Source organism: Eleutherodactylus coqui, chromosome 1 (assembly GCF_035609145.1).
Source record: "Eleutherodactylus coqui strain aEleCoq1 chromosome 1, aEleCoq1.hap1, whole genome shotgun sequence".
Classification (NCBI taxonomy): Eukaryota; Metazoa; Chordata; class Amphibia; order Anura; family Eleutherodactylidae; genus Eleutherodactylus; species Eleutherodactylus coqui.
The window spans coordinates 314,644,909-314,665,518 of record NC_089837.1 but is presented as its reverse complement, the minus strand read 5'-3'; the positions used below and the strand labels follow the sequence as shown (position 1 = coordinate 314,665,518).

The 20,610-nt window shown below is 43.8% G+C and overlaps 1 protein-coding gene across 2 annotated transcripts; it reads left to right on the top strand.

Annotated features, from left to right (window-relative positions):
- The first annotated feature begins 156 nt into the window (after nt 1-156).
- KHDRBS1 (KH RNA binding domain containing, signal transduction associated 1) lies at nt 157-19,571 on the top strand. 2 transcript variants are annotated; one of them, XM_066575011.1, is made up of 9 exons: nt 157-354; nt 7,970-8,097; nt 8,593-8,709; nt 8,815-8,961; nt 9,601-9,743; nt 17,246-17,441; nt 17,610-17,677; nt 18,371-18,429; nt 18,977-19,571. In XM_066575011.1, exons 1-9 carry the CDS (start codon nt 261-263, stop codon nt 19,069-19,071), a joined length of 1,047 nt encoding a protein of 348 aa, XP_066431108.1. In that variant the 5' UTR covers nt 157-260; the 3' UTR covers nt 19,072-19,571. The 2 variants fall into 2 exon arrangements, with proteins under 2 accessions (XP_066431108.1, XP_066431109.1); XM_066575012.1 differs by having other exon boundaries at nt 158-354; nt 9,625-9,743.
- Nucleotides 19,572-20,610: the final 1,039 nt, after the last annotated feature.

Sequence of the window (20,610 nt, the reverse complement as noted above, 5' to 3'; positions counted from 1 at the left end):
ACTTGTCTCTTGCCAAACGGAACCGAAATGCTCACAAAACGCACACTTGTAGGCACAGCTGGCCCACCAAAAATGGCGTCTGTATAGCGAAAGAACAGTTCGCTCTCTTCTGTTTGGCAGCGGCTCTCCCCGCCCCGTTTGCAGGCGTCTCCTGACGTCACTTCCGCTGGGTGGGGCACCTCGTTGCTTTTATCTATTGAGAAGGTGTCGCTCGTTTGGATTCGGCTGAAGCTACGTGCGCAGTTAGTCAGCAGAGAACCATGGAGTCCGAGACCAAGTACCTGCCCGAGCTGATGGCGGAGAAGGACAGCCTGGACCCGTCGTTCACACACGCCATGAGCCTGCTCTCTAGCGGTTAGTAATCCCGGGGGGGAGGGGAGGTGCGCATGTAATGGATGGGGATAGAGCAGGGCGGGAAAATGGAGGCCTGAGCCTTTGTGTGACTGGGGTTGTAGAGGGTGAAGGCGGGAGGGCGCGGCAGCCGTGTACGGCTATCAGCGCACATCTGTAAGCGGGCCGGAGCAGTGAGTGCGCGGCCTGCACTGTAGGACCGGAGTGTCTGCGGGCCGCCAGTACAGACGGCGGCGGCTCCACTACTTGGTGCCCGCGCCTCTCAGGCCCCGCAGCAGTACCGCTCCTTCTAACGTATAACTGACCCCTCCCCCACCCGTAGAGGAGCGCTGTCAGCTTGTAAGAGGGTCCTTGTGTGAGCAGCCATGTGCGCTCCCCTCAGCCCAGGCCGGCCGTTTCCTGCAGCAGACAACGGCTGTGCAGCGTGACGGCCGCTACTGATATCTCCTCCGTAAGGCCGGAAGCGTGTTTGTTGGAGTAATGGGTGTTACGTATCTGTATCTTACTGTACTGAAAGCATGTGCCACAAGACCCCCCCCACCCCTCATTCCTGGGACTGGGTAATTAGTATAATTTAATGTGTTTTTGCACACACCAATTAATGAGTGGAAGTTTTTCTTGCATATATAGGCAGTGTGAATCCGGCCCGGGGCTCGTGCTTCAGTGGGGCAGCTTTGGAGCTCATAACTACGGTTGTCAGGGGTACAAAACGAAGTAATGGAGTTACGACTACTTGACCAGTCATTGCATTCAGTAAGGGCCTGCTCACGGCCGTATGCTTAAAGCGCTGTGTAGCGAGCGGTTGTGCCCTGCACATGATGGCGTATCTCGCACGCGCTGTGGGCAGTGTGGCTAATTTTCTCTTTTTCTTTTTCTTTTTGGGTAAATAGCTGCAAACCCGCAGTATTCTGCTGCATGTACAGGGTTTGCACTCAGAAGGGAAAAAGGCTGTATGCGTGTAATACGCAGTGAACTAGTGGGATTGTTCTCAGTAACAGAAACCAGGTAATCTTGTAGCTATGATACCTTTTGATGGTTGGCAAAAATACATGATATAGCAAGCTTTCGGGTCTTCCATCGATCCTTCGTCAGGCTTAAATGAAACTGGTTTGGATGGGGCACATATATAACAGTTTTCCCCAGAAAGTAAGCTCTACTCTGGTTTTCGGGGGAAGTTTAAAATCTAAGCCATCGCCGGAAAATATACCCTAGTTAAAGTATATGAAGAAAAGAAAAAAATACTCACCTGGCCCACTGTGTCTGAGTAACTTGTGATGGTACCCGGCGATGCGGCAAGCTGCTCTGTTCTCTGCTCTGACATATCCTCTTCTTTGTGGTGACGGGACTTTGAATACCCCGCTTCCGGCAAAGCGAGCGATGTGATTGGCTGCCGCTCGACCCAATCAGAGCTGGCGCCCTGTCACTCACAGCCATTCAGTGAATGACATCACTGCCAGTGATTGGTTCATCAAGCGCTGGCTCTGAAGAAAACTTTTAATGCTCAAAGCTCTAGCACCCATATTTACAATGTTCTTGCTGATTTTTAGATGCCGGATCAAAACATTTCAGCAATGTGTAAAAATTTTGGGGGAAATCCCACGATTTTATAAGAATTCTGGGTAGCACCTCAAGAGTTCTGAAGAAAACTCTTAATGCTCGAAGCTCTAGAACCCATTTTTTTGCTTAATTCGCTAGAACCATTTTTAAAATTAATTGGCAACTCTAGAACTCTTTGGGGTGCATCCAGAACTTATGAAAAATGAACTTTTTTTTAAAGATGGGGTCTTAACCTCTTCACAGAGGTCAGCCGGGGGCCTTTTAAAAGGCCCCAGGGCTGCCTTAGCAGACTGCCTATCAAGCCATCCTCATGGGGTGGCTTGATAGACTGCCTGTCAAATGGCAGTATGACATAATGCTATAGCATTACATCATACTGCAGCAGCGATCAAAGCATCGCTGGTTGTAGTCTCCCCAGAGAGACTTTAAAGTAAAGTTTAAAAAAAATCAATAACGTTTTAATTGTTAAAAAAAGTAGTAAAAGTTTAAATCTCCCCCTTTTTGCCATATCTATTAAAAAAATCTAAATCATAAAATAAAATTTGGTATCGCCATGTCTGTAAAAGTCCGATCTATTAAAGTAGCCCTTTTTTTCCCACACGGTGAATGTCTTTCGGGGGGAAAAAAATTTAAAAACACAAATGCACTTTTTCAGTTGCCCTGTCTCCCAGAAAAAACGCAATAAAAAGCAATCAAATGTATTCCGGATCGGTACTTTTGGAAAGTACAGGACATCCGCAAAAAATGAGCCCTTGCTCAACTACGTCGGCGGAAAAATAAAGTTATTACGTGCACAAGATGACGGCAGAAAATAATTGGAAAAAATTCAACTTTGAAAAAAATAGTAAAAAAAATACTATTCTATGGGTCAGTATGATTACTATGATACCAAACTTGTATAAAGTTATGTCGTTTTTCTTGCAGTTTGTGCACCGTAGAAACAAGATGCACTGAAAGATGGCGGAATGTTTTGTTTTTTTTCCATCTTACTCCACTTATAATTTTTAAAGTTTTTCAGTACATTATATGGTACGTTAAATAGTACCATTAAAAACTACAACTCGTCCCACAAAAAACAAGCTTTCATACAGTGACGTCGATAGATAAATACAGGAGTTATGATTTTTTTAAAGGGGGGGCCGTGTCATTAAGAGGTTAAAGGGGTTGTCTCGCGAAATCAAGTGGGTTATACACTTCTGTATGGCCATATTAATGCACTTTGTAATATACATCGTGCATTAAATATGAGCCATACAGAAGTTATTCACTTACCTGCTCCGTTGCTAGCGTCCCCGTCGCCATGGTTCCGTCTAATTTCGGTGTCTTCTTGCTTTTTTAGACGCGCTTGCGCTGTGCGGTCTTCTCCCTTCGGCTCCGCTCGGCAGCATCGCCGTTTTGGCTCCGCCCCCTTGTACGCGTCATCGTGTTGCTCCGCCCCCGTCACGTGCCGATTCCAGCCAATCAGGAGGCTGGAACCGGCACACGTCATGGGCGGAGCTACGCGATGACGCGTACAAGGGGCGGAGCCAAAACGCCGATGCTGCCGAGCGGAGCCGAAGGGAGAAGACGGATCTGCGCAAGCGCGTCTAGAAAAGCAAGAAGACAACGAAATTAGACGGAACCATGGCGACGGGGACGCTAGCAACGGAGCAGGTAAGTGAATAACTTCTGTATGGCTCATATTTAATGCACGATGTATATTACAAAGTGCATTAATATGGCCATACAGAAGTGTATAACCCCACTTGATTTCGCGGGACAACCCCTTTAAGCGATTACTTGGCTACAGGACATTATTTTCCCTATACCACCTAACTGTGCTGTCTTTTACAGGTTCTCCTTTAACATCTGTTGGCTGTAATGTAACGTTCTTCGATTAGGATACAGCTATGACGCGTGTTTGTATCCAGATCTTTAGCTGTACATCCTTTCACTTCGAGGCATCATGAGTTTAATTAGATTTCTCAGTAATGAAGAGGCATGGAAACAGACAATGATTGCATTCAGACCGACTCTGCATGCTGCATACAACAGTGCTGCCACTGATTGCTGTGATGGAAGGTGTTTCGTCACTTCTATTTATCCAGCCAACCCGATGGTAGCATGCTTGTTGGACTAGTCTTTACATGCCCTGTTTATAATGTAATCTTTGACATCTGATTCCAGTGGTGATTCAGGTGTTGAGATAGCTCCTAATAGCCCAATTCTCTCTGCACACAGCCCCACTTTGTTCGCTGAGGGAATAGCTGCTGGAGCCTCCGTGATGACCCCCCTCCCTCTTTAGAGCAGCTGTTCTTTGTCTAGGAGCATGTGTGGCCTGGTTTCATGGCTGATGTGAATATACATTCATATCGTCTACACCTCCTTTAGGCCGGTCTTGCATGACCGGCTTTGAATTGCAGATTCCACGGTCGCTGTTCGTGCAGACGAGCTGTGGTAATACACTGGCATTGAAAGGCATGTAGTTCATAAGCTTCCCTCACCTGTGGGTACGCATCGCAAATTCCGCTAGCGGAAGAAATTGCAGCCTACTCTATTGCACACTGGTTTCTGCGCTGATGGTCTCCATTGATGTGTATGGATGCGTGCACCCTGCAGTCCATATACAATTAACATTGCATATGGTCGTCAGAATTGCTTGCAATGGCCTAGATGACTAGAGATATGGAGCCCTGCTATGTCTTCGTTTGGGCTACACTTGGACTGTAAACATTGCTACATAAATTGAAACAAGACAGGTCCATAAAGTTTAACCTGAGGCAGGTTTATGGGATGTCATTGACATTCCTGTTTGGCTGCAGCCGGCACATGGTTAAAGAATCCAAATATTGTGTTCTAAGGAAACAAAAGACCGTATGTCCCAGAGTGTCTGGGCAAGCAGCGTGGCAAGTTCGTGTGTGGAGGGGTACAGTATGTTGAAATAACCCACATACAATGATCTTTAACACAGAAATGCCCTTTAAATACACTGCAAGCTCATAATCTCCTATTCATGCTCTGGATGTGGGATTTAGCAGTTACACCCTTTCCCCACCTTCTCAGAGGCCATTCTCTAATTCTGCATTTTCACTCTTCCCATGCAGTGTGCCAGGTTCTTCTTGACAAAAGCTTCTCCTTTCTCTCAAAATCTATGGGCAGCATGAGCTGCCCCCTCCCCCTTTCCTATAATCCATCTTGGTTTCTGTAAGGCATATTTCACATAACAGGCATTTGGAAAGGAGCCCTCTTGTGGCCAGCACTTTAGAGAGATTCAAAAACCTTTTTGGTGAATTAACTCGCACTTCTGCTAGTCGTCACATAAGCATCGGTCAATGATCATTTAAGCACTAAGTTTTGAAGCAGTAAAAACTGACCCTTCCCTTTCTGTTCCACCTACAAGGGTCTAATAAAAATTAAAGCTAGGACTTTACACGTGTGGTTAAAGATGGCAGTTTCACATTGGGTTCACACAAGTGGTGAAAGGTGTAGCTTTTTAACTGCTGTTTTGGGGGTCACAGTAGCTTGCAGATGCTTTGTGACTGAACTCCCTTTCATTGCTTGCGGTGAAGGCAACATGACACTGCATTAATTGGCTGTGTGACACGATGCACCCAAAGTTGCCTGTAGCCTTTAGCTTTAAGTGTTGGTCCAGACTTGGAAACTCCTATCAACTAGTTAGAATGAAGATGATAGTTTAGCCTCCTAACTGTATGCTTCTGGCCTTTAGTTTTATTTTGGGAAAATATAGACGGTGATCACACTGTCTTCCCAGCAGACAGAGGTAGCATTGGCTGTAGCTGGTCATGTGATGTACCGATCCATCAAATGGTGCAGCATGGAGGAAGAACAAGCAAGGGGAAGTCTAAAGATCGAGATGACTGGTAGGCATCAGAGGGGAGGCTGCAGTGCACAGAAGTGTCTGCAACACAGATAAAGGCCCAGTGTATGACAGGCAATTGGGTGAGGGGTGCAGTGATTGGGGAGGGGGGGGGGGGGGGAGTTCAGGAGTAGCCTTAGGGCTCATGTCCACGGGCAAAATATGATTTAAGATCCGCAGCGGATCTCCCGCATGCGGATCCGCACCCCATAGGGATGCATTGACCACCCGCGGGTAGATAAATACCCGCGGATCGTCAATAAAAGGGATTTTAAAAAAAATGGAGCATGGAAAAATCTGGACCATGCTCCATTTTCGTGCAGGTCTCCCGCGGGGACGGCTCCCGCGGGCTTCTATTGAAGCCTATGGAAGCCGTCCGGATCCGCGGGAGACCTAAAATAGGAATTTAAAGTATTTACCATCCGTAGCGGACCGGGAAGGTCTCCTCTTCCTCACGGCCGCATCTTCCTTGCTTCGGCTCGGCGGATGTGCCCGGCGCATGCGCGCCGACGACGTGCCGCTGGCGTGAGGAATTCATCCGCCGGCCGAAAATGAAGATCCGGCCGTGAGGAACAGCTGACCTTCCCCGCCCGCGCCGGATAGGTAAATGCTTTTAAATTCTTATTTTCGGCGCTCATGTCCGCGGGGCAGGAGGGACCCGCTGCAGATTCTACATGGAGAATCTGCAGCGGATCTTATTTTCCCCGTGGACATGAGGCCTTATAATATCTAAGCCTTCCCTTTTTTACCTCTGCTGTTATGGTCCTTTTTTTAGCTGGCTGATAAATTTTAAAAAAATTTCACTTGTATACGTCTTGGTGGGTTTTTTACTTCACTGTTAGCAGCTTGTTTCCTTTAACTTCATTTTTACATTTTTCTATTCAATGCTCTTTCTAAACCCATAGCCTTTTAAAGTGACTGTCGCCAAAACTTTACTAAAACCAGATGAACATTTAATGCTTCTAATCTGTTTTTTTATTTTCTGGTTGTAGATTTTTATTCTATTGCACATGACTATGGGGGATACCATTTTTCCTGAGCTACACTTAAAAGCATCTCCAAGGCCGCCTGCAGACAGGCGGGTCGGATCCGGCGGCGAGAATTCTTGCCATGGGACCCGACTCGAGCGCCTGCAGGGACCAGCGCGTTCTTGCCCGCTGGCGCCGGCTGTTTGATGTGCCGGCTTGCCGGGCAGCCGGCGCATGTGCAGACCGGAGCCGGTGGCGGGCAAGTGACATTTCTGTGCGGGGCTCTGCAAGCCCCGCACAGAAATATCGCGCGGCCGTCTGCATAGGATTGCGTTTGTTAACGCAATCCTATGCAGGCTTCCAGCGGCGGAAATTCCGTGGGAAATCCCGCCGCACAATTTCTGCTCATGTGCAGGGGGCCTAAATGCGGTATTTCGCAGGCAGGATCCTACCCGGTCATGGACATGAGGCCTTAGAGGGGACACTTATTTTTTTTGTTCCTATCAGACATAAGCCGCCTGCAGATGGGCGGGTCGGATCCGACGGCGAGGATTCCTGGCGCAGGACCCGACCCAAACGCCTGCCGGAACCAGCTGTTCTGGCTGTTTGATGTGCCGCGGGTGAGAGATCTTGTGCGTCCAAATCACGGCCGACTGCATAGGATTGTGTTTAACGCAATCCTATGCAGGCTTCCAGCGGCGGATATTCCGTGGGAAATCCTGTGGTGGAATTTCCGCTCGTGTGCAGGTGCCCATAGGAAATACACTGTACTAATGTATTTGGCAACAGTATCACTGGGGTTCGACAGTTGGCAATCCCATCACTCAACAGAGGGGACACTTATTTATAGGTTTAAACATGTTAGTATTGGTTTCTTTAATGTCTGCTGCTCAATTAGTCACTTTTGCTGTGAGGAAGTTTGGTCATGTTTCTTGCATTATTATTTAGGCATGGGGTGAATTTGTTAGCTTTCTGCCAAATGTGTATAATCACTTCACTTCTATCTCCTATTTACCTCCCTTCCTATTATATTGAACTGCTCCTTATGCAGATACAATATCAATCTTCATTTGGGGAGTCAATTTTTGTTGACTATTGTGATAAAAATTTATTTTCTAAGACTTCCTCTGCAGTTATCCATTGGTGACCTCATATGGCTTGAAACTTTTTTGCAAAAGACATATCTGCAGTTTTGAGTAGTTGTAAGTTTAATGGATATCTTTGTGTTTTATTGCAGAAATTGAAAGGCTGAAAAAAGGAGGTGACCCGAAAAAGGATGAAGAAGACACTTATTTGGACTTATTTTCGCACAAGAACATGAAACTGAAGGAGCGCATTTTGATTCCAGTCAAACTGTACCCTAAAGTGAGTAATATGGCTACCTCATGTTGCTGTGACTAGGGTTAGAAATTGTTTAAAGCAGTTCACCTTTCACATATTCACAGCAATTTCCTAAACACATACCAAGTATTTGAGTGATTCTGCTAGTACTTAAAGGGGTTTTCCAGAACTTAAACTTAATGAACAGGGAATGTAATAAAATGGTGAAAAATAAGCCACACCCACTTTCTTAAATGACCTAGTCCAGCACAGCAGCCTTGGTCCCCACCGCTCTGAACACGGAAGAAGCTGCAGTCATTACCTGTGTACGTGACTGCTCAGCTAATTGATGGTCTTGTGCTGGGGAAGGTCTTCTAAGGAGGAGTGTGTATGTAACTTATTCCTGTCCATTGCGTTTGTAATCTTTGTACTCCCCATAGTAACTGCACACTTCACTTGTTTTTAATGTTGCAGTTACCTTACTGATTTGTTTCGAATTCTTAAGTCAATCTTACTTATCTTGAAAATTTGTGTTCCTAGTTTAACTTTGTTGGCAAGATCTTGGGTCCTCAAGGCAATACAATCAAGAGGCTGCAGGAAGAGACTGGCGCCAAAATTTCTGTACTAGGGAAAGGATCAATGAGGGATAAGGCAAAGGTATGTATTCCTGTAGACTAACTGCTTTTTGCGAACAGTAACTAGTCTATTGGTGGTACAATACCTTAGGTTTTTGTTGGAAAAAAAAATCTTCATGTTTTTTAGGAGGAGGAACTGCGTAAGGGTGGAGACCCAAAATACAGTCACTTAAATATGGACCTTCATGTTTTCATTGAAGTTTTTGGCCCACCCTGTGAGGCATATACCCGAATGGCGCATGCTATGGAGGAAGTCAAGAAGTTTTTAGTACCGGTATGTAGACTTTTATGCTGTGATATTGCTCTTGTTTTACTACTGATATGCTGCTAATGGATTTTGTTGCAAAAGATGTAGTAGATCTGAATTCCTGCATGGTAAGGCAATGCACTTCTTAAACTGTTGTACGATTTCTGAAACAATCTTGTATGTTCTGCATTTTAAAGTATTCTCTGTTTATATTCCTGTTCACTGTATATGTTGGACAATCTTTGTAAATCTGAAACCCTGCTAGGAAGATGTTCCTGTTGTGATGTAAGGGAAGGGCTAAATTGTGTTTTGAGCCAATCTGATGCAGCACTTCCCTTACTTCATGTATTGTATTACTTTAGACTGAATGTATTCGTGAATGAGGTGGTTTCTGAACACTTATGATGGGTACACTTTAAGTATATAGGACAGAGTTGCTCAAACAATCCTTTCCTCAACATTTCTGCTTGGGAACGTTTCATTCTCCCAAGACAAATCATTGCAAAGCTGGCAATTCCACTATCTGAGCCAAAATTTGCCCACAGTGGAGCAGTAAATGAAAATGAGGCAATGGATCTGGACGTGCTTACTGATTTTGTCCTATTTCTTAAAAGTACCGTATTTTAATTGTCAAAACCCCATGTATATGTTCACGTTTGCTCACAGGATATGATGGATGATATTTGTCAGGAGCAATTCTTGGAGTTGTCATATCTGAATGGAGCCCCGCCAGAGGCAGTCCGTGGAGGAAGGGGAGGACCATCTCGTGGTAGAGGAGGAGCGCTATCTGCTGCAGTTCCATCAGCAAGGTAATGTTGACTGGAATTACCTTGTATTTTCAACCATAGGTTTGGGTTTACTATGCTGTTGCCTATTAAATATTTTCAGTCCATATATAGTTATGCTTGGTGGTGGGGCTCTAAACTTTAAAGTCGAGAGCTCAGCTAGTGAGTGACAGAAAACTAACATAATTTAGCATACTGGCTGACCATCTTTTACCATAGTTCCAGTTTTCACTGCATTAATCTTTTCAACATGTTACAATCGCATGACAGATGAGCCCTGGGTTTGTATGGTGCCAGCTGGGGAGCAGAACATGCTTCATTTGAAACATGCTGCCTGTGTGACACAGCTGACACCAGGCCTCAGTGCCCAGAGTTGGAGAGCACTCTGATCTTGACAGTCTTATTCCTTAGATGCTGCAGCATTTGTGGTTCAACACAATTTGGAGAATGTGCAAACTGTTGTCATGGCGGAAGAGGCTTAATGAAGGTCTCCAGGCATACCACTCTAGTATTGTGGCACAGTGTAATTGAAACAGAGCCAAAGCATAATACACTGCTTCTGCATGTACCATAAAAGGGAGTTAAAGAAAAATATAGAACTTTTTGTTTCCATTGATGAATTTCAGTGTTAACCCATGTTAGAATTGGAAAACTGAGGGATCTCAGTGACTGCAAATGAGACAGTTTTTGGTGCTACACCAGCTGGGGTCATAACTTTGAGGAAAAAAATCTTGTGGCATTTTCTCACACAACAATGTTGAGCATATTCTGATAATCTTGTGATTGAGGAAAAACATCAAGCGAAAGGGTTCCTGTGGAAATAGCTCAGCTATGAAAAGGATCAAAGGATGCAAAATGTGATGAACACAGGCTGCACTTCAGGACATATACAATGCTGGTGCTTCAACTAACTTGTCAGAACGTAGAACTTGCTCCGTAGCATGGATGGGCCGTAATAGCAGATGCCAGTTCTAGTGCCATTGCTGTTTAAGAGACAGCTAGTGGGCAAAACGGTGCAAAAAACCATCGCCTTGTCAGATAAATCCAGATTTCTGTTGCACCTTGCTGATGTCTAAAGGTAGAATTTGGCAGTCAGTATGAATCAGTGAACCGGCCCAGTCAGCTGTACACAGCAGTACCTCCGTCTAATTTGCAGCAATTGAAGAAATTATCCTGTTTGCTGGGGCCAATATTCCTGCAGAATGATTTCAACTCTTACTGGAATCTAGGCCACAATAAATTACTGTGGTTCTGAAAACCAAAGTAGGCCCACGGTGTGCTGCTAGATCATTCTATAAAGTGGCCATTTCAGTTTTTTTAATCAGAATTGCGCTTAAGGGTGTTTCACCTCGGCTCCCATAAAAATGATCAGTTATATGCACCCAAAAATGATGCAGAAAACTGGTTTGCTTTGTACAAAAAAGCCCTCTTTAGGCTCAATTGATGGAGAAAAATTTATAGCAAAAAAAAATGAAGACTATTTAAATTGGGTGCATTGGAGATCTAGAATAGCACTGGTATTCAGCCTGACTTCTATGAATAATTGTACTTGGGGGGTGGTAGGAGGAAGTATGGGAAGGGGGCACATGAGTAAGGAATACAAAACTAATTCATATGAAAAGTGGGAAATGCAGGTATTAGAAAAATTAAAAGCAAGTGGTAAGTACATGGAGTATAAAGTGTAAACTTTAATTTACATAATGTGGGCACTGAAGTAGAATCCTCATTTTCCATGGGGAGCTAGAGATGTGGGGATGGTAGGTGCAAGTATCTGGCTGGGAGATTATGGAGGGCAATTCTAAAGCAAAAAGGGCACATTATCATGTAATGAAACTATACTCAGTGGTTGTTTTTAATTTCTACTGAAAAAATGTCTTTTACTTGCAGTATTAAAGGGGTTGTCCCGCGAAAGCAAGTGGGTCTATACACTTCTGTATGGCCATATTAATGCACTTTGTAATGTACATCGTGCATTAATTATGAGCCATACAGAAGTTATCAGAAGTTATTCACTTACCTGTTCCGTTGCTAGCGTCGTCGTCTCCATGGTGCCGTCTAATTTTCAGCGTCTAATCGCCGGATTAGACGCGCTTGCGCAGTCCGGTCTTCTTCTTTTCTGAATGGGGCCGCTCGTGCCGGAGAGCGGCTCCTGGTAGCTCCGCCCCGTCACGTGCCGATTCCAGCCAATCAGGAGGCTGAAATCGGCAAAGGACCACACAGAAGCCCTGCGGTCCACCGAGGGAGAAGATCCCGGCGGCCATCTTCACCAGGTAAGTAAGTCACCGGAGCACGGGGATTCAGGTAAGCACTGTCCGGTGTTCTTTTTTAACCCCTGCATCGGGTTTGTCTTGCGCGGAACGGGGGGGGGCGGGGGGGGGCTGTTGGGGAGAAAAAAAAAACCGTTCCGGCGCGGGACAACCCCTTTAAATGATGCACTTATGAATCAATGAATACCCACCATATCATTTTATTCTTTATAGTGAACTTTTACTTGCATATATTATGTCTGTTTTTAAAAATGCCATTTAAAAAGTGTTGTGTTATATATTCTCAATTAGTCTAGGTGTACACGGCTGGAGCTGTGAGTTGCACCTGAGACCCAGCACAACTCATGGGGCAGCACTTGGGCACACAGACAATACACATTCACAGGCATAGCATGTCCTACTACTTGTCAGTGACTAGGAGTGAGTGTCTTGCAGACTATGGTCCCTTGTTTGGGTGGGGGGGTCCATGTGTATAGCCTCATAGGCTGTAATGGGCTGTTTGTGGAATTGCACTTAGTGTACGTTCATGCGTACCTAGCCTTAGGCTAACCTACCAATTAGTATCATGTGGCTCTTAACACCTTTCTTTGTTCATGCACTATTACTACCCAAATGTGATGTATTCTCTCCTTCAGTTAAGTTCATACCACTCTGGGCCCTAAGAGGATTGGATTTAGGCAAAGTGGGGTCCAAGATAATAAAATATTTTACCAACACCAGTCAGATTCAGTTCAGGAGATAGTGTGCAAAGCGCTGTACCGCTTAACTCCACCACTTCCAATGGTTAATGCTAGTATATTAGAATATCAGGTGCACCAGTCCCATGGCATACTGTATGCCCCCCCCCCCCCCCCCCCCCCAAACATATGTTTAATTTGAAATATAATGTACAGAGGTACAGTGATATATTTTTAAGGCATGGCCTTGAATTCCACTGCAAGAGTTGTGCCAGATAGTTCTTTTGCAGCCTTCCTCATAGTCCTTCCAATACTGTAACAGCATGTATAGGGTTCTCAGCCATTTCTTTGGTAACAGGCTGGAGTTGCCTTTTATGCTATGTGTCTGTCGGAGCAAATTGCTCATCATGAAGTTATTTGTCATGCATAATCACTTTAGTGGATTATTGCTTTACAGCAGAGAACCCAGTATCGTAGCTACTTCAGAGCGTACTAATGTTAGTATGGGTTAGAGAAGAATCATAGAGAAAAGCTAGAAAAGAAAAATATCAAAAGGAGAGAAGAAAAAAAACAAAGGGGGTGAGGAAAAGTCCTCACCGATGTACGTGGTTGGCTCATATAACTGGAAAATGAAATTCCAAAAGATTTGAATAGTCGGGCATTCCCAACAGAAGTCCGATACAGATAGATAAATGCGATAGATGAGGTCTGGACCTAGGGAGCAGCTTGTAGTTCTTTTCCTGCGCAAGCCATTGGTAGTTTATGTGAGAATACAAATGCTTTGTCTCAATAGGTATCTTGAGACCACAAACAGCTATACACATAGCTTTGAAGTAAAGCCACTGTAGTGATCAAAGGGGTTTTTAGGACATTTAAAGGGGTTGTCCCGAGCCAAAACCTCAATTTTCAATTGGCCCATTCCCCCTGTCACCCCCCCCCCCCCCCCCCCCAACCCGGCATAAAGCAGCCCTTTAAAGCAGTTATAAACCGCTTCCTACTTACCGTTTTGAAGAAATAATAACTTATAAAGTTCTTCTTCCAAGATGGCGCCTGTGATGTCCCAGGGTGCGTTCCACGGTGCACCGCGCTTCCAGGAGGCTTTCATGCGTGCTCCCGAGACGCCGGTCACGTGAGCAGGTGACTGACGTAATCGGTGGAGGCGTGCACTTGTAATGAAACGCCGCTCCCGTGCAGTGATAGCTCGTCTGCGCATGCGCAGACGAGCTGTATCACGCGGGCACGCTGGAGCGGCTCGTCCACAGCGGGGAGAGTACAGACTGCGCAAGCGCGTCTAAAACAGACTGCTGAGGAAGAAATTAGACGGCTCCATGGCGACGGGGACGCAGAGACAGCGCGAGGACGGAGACAAGTGAGTGAATAACTTCCGTATGGCTCATATTTAATGCATGATGTATATTACAAAGTGCATTAATATGGCCATACAGAAGTGTATAACCCCACTTGCTTTCTCGGGACAACCCCTTTAATTAAAAAAAAAATTCCTCTGAGATGATTCTTCTATGACCATTGAAGCCTGTCCGTGGCTAAATGGTCACATGCAGTGTACAAATACATAGATCAATGGCTACTACTATTATGACCAAGTAATGCGAAAAACTAGTGTACAAGAGAAGAAAGCAGTCAAATGACTTGTTAAAAAAAAAAATAAAAAAATTGAAAGGCCGCCTGCACACGGGTGGAAATCCCACGACGGGATTTCCCGCGATATTTCTGCCACTGAAAGCCTGCATAGGAGTGCATTACAATACGCACTCCTATGCAGACGGCTGCGGTTTGGCTGCGTGAAATCTCGCGTGGCAAACAAACCGCGGCAGGTCCTATTTCTGTGCGGGGCTCGCAGAGCCTCGCACAGAAATGTCACTCACCCGGCCGCCGGCTCCAGTCTGCGCATGCGCTGGCAGACGGCACATGAAAGAGCCGGGGCCGCCGGGCGCGAGTGAGTAGGCGGTCGGGTCCCGCGGCGAGAATTCTGCAGGCGGCCAAAGTCTGTATGAGATATAAACAATGTTTGCACAATGTATCACACCCGAAGAAAGTGAACATTTAATTTAAGACTCCTCGTGAATGGGGAGCATGTGCAATAGTGTGACGTTCAAGGCACTTTTTTTTATATCCATTCAGCAACATCCAGAGTTTTTAATTTCTCCCCCCCCCCCCCCCCCCCCTCCCCCCCAAATTATTAAACACTATACAAAGGCTGATATTACCCCGTACAGTGGTAGACCCCAGCTCTACACAGGCAGTCTGCAGACCATTTTACCAATTTGAATAGAGGTAATATCTTGTAGTGGATGTTAACTGTCCCTCGTTAAAAAGGAGTAGTAGAGTTGGATATGTGTTTATCTTGCAAGGGGATAGGGGGACAAAGAAGGAGTAGTATTGGAGGCAACCGAGGAGCGTAAGCACATAGGTCTCGGGCTGTCATTTGGTGCATGTGGGGAGTGATTTCAGGAGGGCTACACTGCATAGTACTTATCACGCATTCCGTGGTGAAGAAAGATGAGTCTTTTATATGTCAGGAAAGAATTCACACTAATCCATTGTGTAAGATAGAATGATGTTGTTCATCTAGTTGCGCGCTGTCTTTCCTTTAACTTTGGAAAAGTGTCTCAAACTGGCTGAATCCTACTGGCTCTGCCTCGCAATTGAGACAGACAGCTCTTCTATCTGGGTAGAATTTCGATACTAGCAGTGGTCATGTAAGCTTGATGAAGAATGTACAATTGTGTGGCCAGCTTGGCCTATCCCAGTGATCCTTTTTGGGCACTGCCAGGAAATGGTCCCATTAGTCAAACCATATCATACAGCAGTTCATATCTCTTTAAGGGCTTGAAAGGACTTAAGACCCCCCTAGGGGGGTTTAGTTGACTTAAGTACTGTATACCTTGTTGGAGCCACACTGGATCCAGGACAGTAGAAAATTCTGGCACACTAATGTTGTACCACAGGGGTGTATAAGCATGGTAAGGGAGGTTACTGTATTATGCCAAAACTCTCAGCCAAACCAGTTTAACTTACAGAAGGATATAGTTTTCAGCAAGAGGGAGAGTAGATGTGTGGTTTTTAAAAACCATGCCCAGGGTCAGAAATTAGGGGGGTGGATTGTCCGTCACTAATGCTTGGATGTGATGCTGTTCAGTGCATGACATGTGAGAATTGTGCATTACAAAGTAACACAACTCTATATCTAGAACTACCATCCCTCCCCAAGAGTTTTCCACAGCACACCATGATTAAGCTCTATTTTATTGTCACATGAATTAGGTCTAGCAGGAGTTGATTTTCTGGAATACAGACTTTAAAGATGGGAGACAGCTGAGTAACATATAGAATTTTGAGCAGTAATTCTCTACCAACGTCTGGCTTGCCCAAGATTGTCTTGGTACGCACTTTTATGTCCGCGCTCAGTAATATCCATTCTCCCATTTAGTAGTAGTGACCTATTTACATCTCCACTGTGTAATATTGTGCACTCTATGGCTGGTCCCACTGAAGAATGTGTTTTTGGAAGAAAAAAAACAAACTGAACCCTTTTTCTGCTCCTTTTCGGCTCTGGTTGCTGTTACTCCAGATTCCGTCGCTCTCCACTCCTCCTGAAAGCCAGTTATGTGTCGTCTGAACACTTGGTTAGACTCCTATACTAGTAGAGTTTGAAGGAACTTCTGTGGGTCATCAGGTCCAACTCCCTGTTCAGTGCAGGATTCAATAAATCATCAAATGCCTAGGTTTATATCTGCCCTAGCATAAAATAAATCTTTATTGGAAATAATTTAAAATGAAATCAGCCATTCTTGGGCTTATTTAAAAACAAAGGTGGGAGATCAAGTGGTGAAGAAAATCCATATAGAATGGTTAGATTCTGTAGTGTATTCATACATGTAGCTGGTAACCAGTATTCCAAATCTATGAAAGTATAAAATCCCAAAGGAATGTGAGTCTAGTCTGCAGGACAAGAGTCGGCTAAATACGAAGTGCTACAACTTGGCAATCCACCCACCTGCACGCGCCTGACATCTTTCACTACAAAAAACTGGCTATGTGCTTGAGCCGGTCACTCCCAACAATTAGTCATGGGGAGAGAACTAAAAGTATATGGACAGCCAATCATTTGCCTTTGTATTACAAATTTGGAGGCCTAAAATTGGCCACAGGTAAAAACACAAATGTTTTCCATTTCACCCCACTTAAAACAGAATGTCAAGTTTGAAGTGGTAACCCAAAAAAAGAAATACAACTAATGCAGCTTTGTTGACAGCAAAAAAGAATTGCAGCTTTTGGAAGGCAGTTGTGGAAAACCAAATTGCTTATGTCATAGTACAGGGGCTTACAATGTTTCAGCAGCGTTGGTGCTTGGTTGCCAAGATAAGTGCTGTAAGAAGCATGTCTCGCGTGGTGTAGCTTTACTGTCCAGGGGTCACTTTTAGTTCCATGTGTTCAACTTTTTGAATGTGTATCATTCTTGGGCAGGTCTCCTAGATGTTTAGCATGTAGCACTGCAACAACAGAACTGGTTAATGCAGCTAGCTTAATTTTTTATTTTTTTTTTTCTTCACTTTTTCAGGGGCAGAGCTGGCCCTATACGTCCTCTTGTTCCAAGGGGAGCCCCAGGAAGAGGTACTCTTTCACGCGGTGCCAGTGTTAGCCGAAGTGTAGCACCCTCTTCTGCATCCAGAGGAACAGCTTCTGCTAGGGCTCGGGCTGCTTCAATTCAAAGGATTTCTCTGCCACCACCTGCACCTGACGCTTATGATGACTATGTAAGTTGATGGATGCTTATTGCATGAATTCTATTGTGGTGAACATATTAAAAACTTAGGTTTCTTGGTACTAAAGTGAAGATCGATGTCTGTCCTTTTACTTGAATTCCTGTTGAAGTGTTTCTCCTGGTTTACTGTTTTCTTTAAAACATTACATTCTTTTTTCAGGGCTATGATGATGCTTATGCAGAGCCAAGCTATGAAGCTTACGAGAGTTATTACAGTCAGAGTCCAGGGTGAGCTTATTTACTAGCCAAAATGTTCTTGACTGGAAAAGCTGTTTACTAAACTAACTTTAAGTTGTTTTTTTTTTTTAGCAACTGTCAAACTTCCTTTAATTTACAATTGTTTCTTGGTGTAGCAAATTTTATTTTTGCTCTTTGCTAAAGGCTTAAAGATGTAAAATAGTCTAGAGTCTCGTACCCTAGGCTGATGCCTGGCTACATTATCTTTTAACTTTTTGCTTTTTATCGAAACAAATCCTAGAGACAAACTTTACGGTTAGCAGTGTGTTAACGTTGTGCAGGGCCCCACTCTAAAGCCTAAATATACCAGCGAGTGCCTCTTCTGCAAGTCTGACTGGTTTTTGCAGCCATGTGACAAAGGAACACCTCCATGCTAAACAATCTTTGATTCCTATAAAGCCTCTTAACCCTGTAAACCTTTGCTCTGCTCTGACCAGTATTTTAGTGCAAGTCAATGTGTTTTGCAAGAAATTACAATTGTCAGTAGTAGGGAAATGCAGGCAAGAGATGGTGGTGGGCTGCACTATGATTTCTTGAGACATTTTCCCATTTCCTACGCAGATCCTGCATAACATCCCACATGAAATAGATCAGTTAGATTAGTGTTGCCTGGCTAGAAGCACTGATGTGATGGAGGCCTTAAAATGCATATAGTCATTAACTTGTCAAATGTCTTTTCTTCAGAGATACTGAGTATTACGACTATGGGCATGGAGAGGGTCCAGAATCCTATGAAAGTTATGGTAAGTAAACCCTTGTTTCAAAGCCTAGCTTTCTTTACAAAAGTATGTATTGAAAATCGGCAAAATTATTTTGCTTGTCTAAATATTTGTGTTAAATGTCTGTAGCTTAAGCCAAAGAATAGGGTGGTTCACGGCACATTCACATTGGTGCTTTTAGGTTGTTTTCCTGCTCCTTTTATGGTGCAGTAAAACTGCACACAGTGCCCAAATAAAACAATCGCATGATGGGAACTGACAGACCCAATTGACTTTAAAGAAAAAATAAATTTAGTTTCCAGCTGGGCTTCCAGCATTTTAAAGAAAGAAATGGCACCGCATACTAAATTTCATCATGTTTAAGCAACGGATGTTCCAAACGGAACCTTGGATGCTGATGTGAACGAGCCCTAATGTGAGCATTTTTATTAAACCATCTGCTTCCCCCCTCAATTTGGGAAAAATATTGAGGTCATGTAATTTTAAGTTTCATGGTTAAACGTTCTGCAAAACATAGGCTTTCCATAAAATCCTTATGCACTAATATAATGTACCATGATCTTTGTTATAGGACAAGATAATTGGAATGGCTCTCGGCCCTCCTTGAAAGTACCATCAGCTGCTAAAGGCAGTAGCTACAGAGACCACCCATACAGACGCTTCTAAGACTGCTACTCGTCCAATTATTACTGATATCTTGTGTCCAAGGACTTCCTGTTCCTTATCCCACAACACAAGTAATTCTCTGTGCTCTGTGACTCCTTTCCTCTCCCATCCAAACTCCCTTGATCTTACCTGACCTCTCCCTCCATAGGACCGCTTTTAAAATTGGTGAAAATAAAATATCCATTTGAGGATATTTAACCCCATTTTTATTTTCGTTGTTAAAACACAAAACAAAAAAAAACTTTAAAACGTTAATGCTTTTTCATGTAAAATGGTTTAACTAGTTATGCTAAGTGACATTGTTTGAAAATGAAGATTTCTAACAAGCTTAATGTTAGCTGTAGACTCTGTCCTGAACGAAGCTGCATTTCAATATTCCATTTTTTTTTTATTTGAGCTAAATAGTAATTAGCTGTAATATTGTTTGCTGTTTTAAAAATCCAAGCAGTTGACTTTGTAATTATAATCCACTTTATGTTATTAAACCTTATGGACAAAAATCTTTCAGTGTTGTCTTCACTTGTATTCAACCAGGGTGTAAAAATTAGTTTCCAAAAAAGCTATGTTTTCTGGCTTTGACTAATGTAGTCAAGCCTTATGAACTCTTATCTAGTATTCACAAGTGTGTACCTTATTTTTTTTTAAAGTTTCCTAGATGGTGAAACTTCCCAACTTTCAAGATCAGGATTCTGACGTCTCGAAGACTCTTGTCTGAGAGATCATGGCCTGTTTAAATTACAAAAAAGGGACAAAATACAAAAATCTCATTGTGTACAAAATAGAAATTTACAGGGTAGTTTGGTTACCAATACTTTTTAAAATGGTCTTGAATTAATACACTAGTATTTACATCTGGGTATAAAATTACTCTAAAGACTTGCACGCATCAGTTAAATTCCTTCAGGAATGTATGAAAGATTAAATGACCTTTTTTTAAAATGCATTATTGTAATGTGGTGCTTAATTGTCCTGATTTCCAAAAATTAATTACCCCTTTTTGTGGACTTTTTTTTCCCAGTATGATCTATTCTTTCCTAGAAGCTTTTTGGCTTTAGTGTATAACTGAACCATGTCATTTATAGCAATTCAATGTTAAAACAGATAGTAGCAAAATCCCTTTTGATCTGATTAAGTCTGTTAGCACTTTTGACCATACGAAATTGCTGATATCGCTATGTTGGAGCCATTGAGGGAGATTAAACATACCTGTATTTATGCTTTTACTATCGCCAGCATTCGGAAAACAAACTTTTGCTGCAGCACATAGTGCTTCAGCAAGTGCATTGAAAATGGTCCGTCCGCCTGAAGTGCACTTGGCTCTCTGCATTGAACTGCTCTGACAGTAGCATTCATGACCCTCCAACCTCCCCACTCTGATTATAGCAATCTCCTGGTTAGATGCTAGAACAGTCATTGCTATGGAGCACCTCAATGCAGTGTGCCAAGTGCTCCTCAGGGAGAGAGATGGCCTTTAGGGAACTTGCTGGAGCAGCACGCATTGCAGTAGAAGCTCATTTTCAGAGTACTGCTTATAGTAAA

Coding starts and splice junctions, on each gene's coding strand:
- KHDRBS1 (XM_066575011.1), top strand. CDS start 261: ATGGAGTCCGAGACCAAGTACCTGCCCGAGCTGATGGCGGAGAAGGAC. Junction 8,098..8,592: donor CAGTCAAACTGTACCCTAAA/GTGAGTAATATG, acceptor TTGTGTTCCTAG/TTTAACTTTGTTGGCAAGAT. Junction 18,430..18,976: donor AGAATCCTATGAAAGTTATG/GTAAGTAAACCC, acceptor TCTTTGTTATAG/GACAAGATAATTGGAATGGC.